The sequence below is a fragment of the Melampsora larici-populina genome (genome assembly GCF_000204055.1).
Source record: "Melampsora larici-populina 98AG31 unplaced genomic scaffold MELLAscaffold_35, whole genome shotgun sequence".
In the NCBI taxonomy this organism is placed as follows: domain Eukaryota; kingdom Fungi; phylum Basidiomycota; class Pucciniomycetes; order Pucciniales; family Melampsoraceae; genus Melampsora; species Melampsora laricis-populina.
The window spans coordinates 870,666-877,238 of record NW_006768799.1 but is presented as its reverse complement, the minus strand read 5'-3'; the positions used below and the strand labels follow the sequence as shown (position 1 = coordinate 877,238).

At 38.5% G+C, this 6,573-nt stretch overlaps 1 protein-coding gene across 1 annotated transcript; it reads left to right on the top strand.

Annotated features, from left to right (window-relative positions):
- Window positions 1-2,114: 2,114 nt before the first annotated feature.
- MELLADRAFT_109312 (uncharacterized protein) lies at window positions 2,115-2,607 on the top strand (the record flags this gene model as incomplete). The annotated part of the gene is made up of 2 exons (XM_007413217.1): window positions 2,115-2,504; window positions 2,590-2,607. The coding sequence occupies 2 exons, from the start codon at window positions 2,115-2,117 to the stop codon at window positions 2,605-2,607; spliced, it is 408 nt and encodes a 135-aa protein (XP_007413279.1).
- Window positions 2,608-6,573: the final 3,966 nt, after the last annotated feature.

The window sequence follows — 6,573 nt, the reverse complement described above, 5'->3', positions numbered from 1 at the left end:
CACTTAGACAAAGGGTGGTTGGTACAAGTTTTGGAAGACATATTTGAAGGGTCTAAAAACCTTCTACAAGATGTCTTTTGTGTGAGCGCAACAACATACTCATACGGGACGGACATGGTGTATGTAAATCAAGGAGCAGTTAAATGTACAATATCATCAAACTCAATTCCAAGATTCACACAACAGCCAGTTTTTTATTTCATTTACATTCCTTCTCATTTTGATATTTGTGGAAACAAAAATACATGAGTTTATTTCCCATTTACATCAGGTTCAGCTGTGAATTTGGGTTTCACCACTTCTTGTGTGGTTTTTCATATCACCTAATCCCTCAATCAATCAACAACCTTTCCAATCAAAGCAACTGTTGGGTTTCCAAATAGGTTGAAATTTTGAGATTGATTGTCAAATTCAAATTCAATTGTTTGAGAACTTAGAATAATCAAAAATACTTGACATACATTTTTTAAAACAGCCTCATGATTTCAATGTCATAAGTTGGGTAGAACAATCAATAAGCAAGTGACACAAACTCCGTCAAATGACCAGGTTCCAGATTGTAATTGATCACCCTGATTTGTGATTATACTCTTTGCAATTTCAAGATACTTATGTAAATTTCAAAGAAAGTGTTATAAAAAGAGAATTAGAAGGTGAAGACATTTTTTTCTTGAGATAAGAGCAAGCCTATTCATCATTTTGATGGCAGTGTAAGCATTAGTGGATTGATATCGGTTGAAGAAGAAAATTAAAAGGTGAAGACCATTGGTGTTGAGATGAGAACTTGCCAATTTGATTGTGATGTGTACATAGTAGGATCTAGATGGAAAACCCAAAAACCCAAAAACCAGGTGACAGAGACTTCACATCTTGGCTTCTGTAGATTTGACTGGTGAAGGAAATGTGGTGGATATGCATTGTGACAATACATCAGCGATTCACATTGTAAGGGAGAGCTCATCAAACAGACAAACAAGGCATAATACTGATCAAGAATTTTATCACATTAAGAAATAAGTATACAAAGGGGAGAATGTTTCCTGAGATGAATATATAGATACAAAATTACAACCAGCCAAGATAGTTATAGAAAACCATTAGGGCTTATCATACATGAGAATGGCATTAAATCTGTTTTATCTTGTGTCATCACTTGATGTGTACTCTTTATGGAATTTGTTTTTTTCATTTTTTTTTCATTTTGACTGATGTCTGTGACTTGTTGTGGGGGGGTGTCATAGACCCGGTACCGTGCACGATTGCGGTACAGCCATCACGTGCTAAATCGTACGTGGTCCTTTGTTCCATTGTTTCCCAATTCAGAGTTCCAGGGAACATCATTTGGGGATTCCATGTGTTCTGATCGTGCTTACTTGTTTTGTTTCTCAATTTGTTCACTATACCCAGCGTCCCCGAGTGCACACTCACGTACGAGTGATCGAATACTCTTCCCAGTGATGAATTTAGATGGAGTGATGTAGACAAAACCAAAGATCGGTCAGGGATATGTCTACACAGATCACGATTTCAACTCGTCACGGTATTGATCTGATGTGAATGGATGATGTGTTGAAAGCAGGTCGGACTTTGAAGATGAATAATGAATGCAAAATAGAATCACAACACAACAAACACATCCTGGATCGTCGAGAAGATGGACTTGGCATTCTTGCCACATGGATATGATCGAGGTCACGTCAAATCAATCAACAATCCAGCAGATCCGATTTCCATGTGGGATCCCATGAAGGAGGCGTCGAAAGCGAACCGAAGGATGGTTTTGACACTGTCAATCTGCTTTCGGTACACTAGTCCATCTACGAACATCAGTCTGTCGCTAGGTCCGGCAGCAGGGAACACAGATGATTGGAATGTGTCTCTGACGAGAGTAGGAATGAGCGGCGAGGAATCAGGTATAAAATGAGGCTTGAATCGTAACCTTTTCATCCTCATTCCACATCCTACAAATTCATCTTTAGCTCGTCCATTTCCAATACCTTTTGATCAACATCACTATAACTATTTACTGGATAAATTAGTCATCTCACTTTGTATACTGCAACCGACAAAAAACCTTTCAATCAAATCTATCAAACAAATCTTCACTAGACAATATGCGTTCATTTACCATTCTTATCTTCGCTATGGTTGTTCTCTTCCAATCTCTCCTCGCAGCTCCCTCTACTCTTTCGGTTCGTTCAGAACAGACTGTTGGACAAATGTCAGCAGAGTCGAACACGATCCGTCAAAAACTTCTTGGTCTTGGTTTATCTCTCAATATCCTTGGGAATTATGCCAGCAACTATGGTTACCCATTGTATACATGTGGTAATGGTTATATCTTAGGTTGTGGGCTGTCTAACTACCAAACCACCTGCTGGAGTGTTTCGAATTGCAATAATGGATACGGTTATGCAAACTCGGTGGGTTACTTGAATGGATACTTCAATAACTTGATAACCTTGAGAAAAGCGGAATTGAAATCAGAAGTAAATCACAAAGAAGTAAGTGTTAGGATTATCAATGAATAGATCAAAAACACATTATAAACTAATAATGTTGGATTTCTATCTCGTGATGTTTGATTAGAACGAGAATCAAGCTTAAGGAAATCAAAATTTGTTCAAGTACTAACGGGTTCTTTGAAGTCTTTTTGAAACATGTAAGTTGTTGATCTTATCATCTTAAAAATCAATCGGATTTCAAAAGTTCTCTAACTCGTTGGTTTGTTTCACTTTTCGAATCTTAGCGTGGTTTGCACAGGTTGCATTCATTCTCCCCCCCAAAAAATTACTTTTCTTGAATATATATTTGTCGATTTTTCTTTTGATGTTTTTATTTTGTTGGTTGTTGGTTTATCAAAAGCAAAAAAATCTCGTTTCTTGTTTATATCTTTTAGTTGAAAGTGTCTTTCCTTCTCTATCTTCGTTGGTGGTTAAACGTATATGAGCTGATTATTTGTGCTATCTCTGTGTATGAAGTTTTTTCACCATTATATGATACATGGATCTTATGTACCCCTACCTAGCTATCTGTCTTTTGATGAAAAATGTTATTTTGGATTTGAAAAGATCTTACTATACTTCAACCTGTGTTCCGCTTTGAGGACAAACAAAATCCAAGTTTTCTAATCAAAAAGAAGTGCTAAGATTTGGTTTCTTGATGTGAAATTGAGACTTCTTGCTAGAAACTGAATCCAAATTTTGAAAGTTACAGTTTCTTTTCATCTTTGTCAACTTTCAAAAAACTTCTTATGTAACATTGGATTAAGATATTAATCATCTTGACATGGATTATCAAGATTGTGTGACACTGTTGGCCAATGGCACAACATCTTCAGTGAGTTCCATCAGCACTTGAAATCAGGTTTGAACACGAGTACAGTGGCACTGGACAGGCCAAAACCAAACAGCCAGCACCAAAGGGAAAATCTAGAACATCCACACACAGACAAACACAAAAACTCCACACCCACAAATTCAAACAAGAATCAGAAAATACTTTCCAAGAAACCTTAAGACCACATTTTGTGGCCCTTACAAAGGGTATCCAACCCCAGAAAGTTGATTTTTGTTGGCTGACCATTTCAACTCTTCAACTTTCACTTTTGTTTATTTTATTTCTAGTTCCAGACCCACCAATTGCTTCATGTTTTTACTAACACTTTTCTGGGCTAGAGATTTATTTGATTCTTGGATTGTCAAATTGTTCAAAGTAGAAATTTTCTCACAAAAACCATAACCATTGTTTGTCTTGCAAATTCAAATATATTTCAATACTTTTCTAGATGTTTTAATGACATTACAATATTTGGAGATGAGAGATGATGAATTGAGTGGGTGTTCATGGTGCTTAACACTAAAATTTTGATGTGAGTTGCACTTGAGAAGGGGGGATTGGAGCTAGGACTTGTACATTTTGAAATAAAAGATGTAATCTGCCCAATTTCAGGTCAAATAAGTTACTTGTCAAAGAATTAGTGACCTATTTGGTCCATTACTATAATAGGCAGAATAAGCTACTTATGGGTACCCTAATAACATAGGGAGAGGTATCAAAACACTGTGCAGAACGGTCTTTCAAAATTTGAGTTATGAAAGTCACATCTTGAGATAAGTAGCTCGAAAAAAGTTGTACCAAATGTGCCTTAAAGCTTAAAATCCCCACAAGTTGAGTCCAAAAGAGCCACATCAATTTGGACGCGGCAAAATGAAGAGATAAGTGAGCAAAGTTTTGTTTTCTTGAGCCAGCCAGCCAGCCCCCACTGGCAAAAACCTTTCCAACAAGCAGTCCACAGCCTCTGGTCCCCCCACGGCTGGGCCATAAACTTTAAAAATAAAAGTATGACCCAGTAGCAAGTGCCTGAAAGAAAGAGGAAGGATAGAAACTCAAGAAAGAGATGAAGAATATTGCCAATAAGAACCCAAAACAAAAACCCATCTTGGAAAGAGTACCAGCTGGAAATTAACTTCTTTCTGACATCATACATAGCTCTTTCTAGACAGGAATTACATTCTACAAATTTAAAAATGCAAAGATGAACCATACTTCACCAAAAAAGCACTTCACATTTTGCAGAATGCAATTTTTGACCAGAAATTTCTTAAGGCTGCGTTCACTTAGCCCGGATTTTGAGAAATCGTGTTTTGCTTGACCGCTTTTCTACACGTAGAAAAGCGAAATTTGTGAAAAAAAACAGAAAAACACGTTTCATGAAGAATCAGGTCATGAAGCGTTTGATTTACGTGCAATTAAGAGGTTTTCAGTTGTTGATCAGGTTGATCACTTTCCTCTGATCCCCCATGCAATCCAAAAGCCAAACTCGCATCGCTCATGATGTCGAGCTCTTCTGATTCCACCTCCACATCATCATCAACATCATCAGCATCTTCTCGAAGTCCACTCCGCATCCTCCAGACCATTATAAAGGCTGGTCAAGAGTATTTATCATCAATAGTAACTTATAAAAGACCGTGTTGAACTTCAAAGCTTCGTGGTAATCAATATACTCAGGAGATATTAAACGGAAGCGACGTACGGTTTTTAGAACTATGTCAAATGGACAAGCTCGCCTTCAAGGGCTTGATGAAAGCGCTTGAAGGCAAGCTTGTCATTCAACGAAAGCGCAGTGTCACAGTCGAAGAGCAAGTGATGATATTCCTTTTTATTGTTGGAAACTCCGGAACGAATTGCCTCGCTGGCGAAAGATTTCAACGCTCAGGACACACCATCAGCCAATACTTCAACCGTGTCTGCCTTGCTATAGCCTCACTTGAATCAGTCTTCATTGTCCAACCTACTGGGGGTGAGATTTGTCCAAAAGAGATTCGAAACAAATCCCGGTTCTTCCCGTATTTCAAAAAGTGCATGGGTGCTATTGATGGCACCCACATTCCATGTATTGTACCCGCCGATCGACGCCAAGCTCACCGGAATCAAAAGGGAAATCTCAGCCAAAACGTGTTGGCCGGCTGTTCTTTCGACATGATGTTCACGTTTGTGTATGCCGGTTTAGAGGGATCACATGCCGATGCACGTGTCCTTCACTGAGCGCTTGAAGAGCAGTGTTTTGTAGTCCCAGATGGTAAGCTTCTTTGATTCTTTTCCCTATCTTGATTGTTGTATGTATTGATTTGATTCTTTTTTTTGTTTCAGACCACTTCTATGTGGCGGACGCTGGATACGCCAACGTTCCGGGATTCCTAACCCCTTATCGCTCTGTACGATATCACCTCAAAGAGTGGGAACATGTGGGATTACGGCCTCAAAACGCCAAAGAATTATATAATCATCGGCACTCTGCCCTTCGAATTGTGATCAAACGCATCTTTGGCGTTTCGAAGATGCGGTTTCCGATACTTGCGATGATGCCGTCCTACCCCTATAAAACGCAAGTGATGATCGTCATAGCGTGCTGTGTTCTCAACAACATCATACGAATAGAGTCTGGTGAAGATGAATTTTACGCCAAGTATCTTTTAAAAGAACGTTTGGAGACAAGATTAGCAGGAGACACCGAACCAGACTGGGTTGAGCCTAACCCCAATGAGCGTACCCAAGCCGCTGATCAAAGAAATGACCTCGCAGAATGGATGTTTAGGGATTATATAGCTGTGCCTGTAGCGCGTAGGCACGCCTAGAGTATCAAATGTATCATTTTTATCATTGTAACCCTTTGTTTTGTTTTGTTTTATCATTGTAAACCGTTGTATCATTGTAAACGATTTGAACTCACTATCGAGAATGGACATTTAGGGCACATTTGTAGACTTCAACTTTGTTTGTGTATCATTTTATCATTTGATTTGATCTAATATATAATTCGTTTTTCATACAACGTGAGCGCTAAGATACAAAAGAGTGACTGATGATATAGATATAGAAATTTGAATAGTACTGTTGTTGATAACCTCAATAAACTACCTTCTTTCACTCATCATCTGCCTCCTGATACTCATGCAGCACACCGGCTTCTTCTTTCAACCAATCCCACCGATGCTCGGGTTTCATGACAACAAAGAATGAGGCAGTATTGTCGTCCTGTAACTTTTTGGCTACCTTAATGATATGATT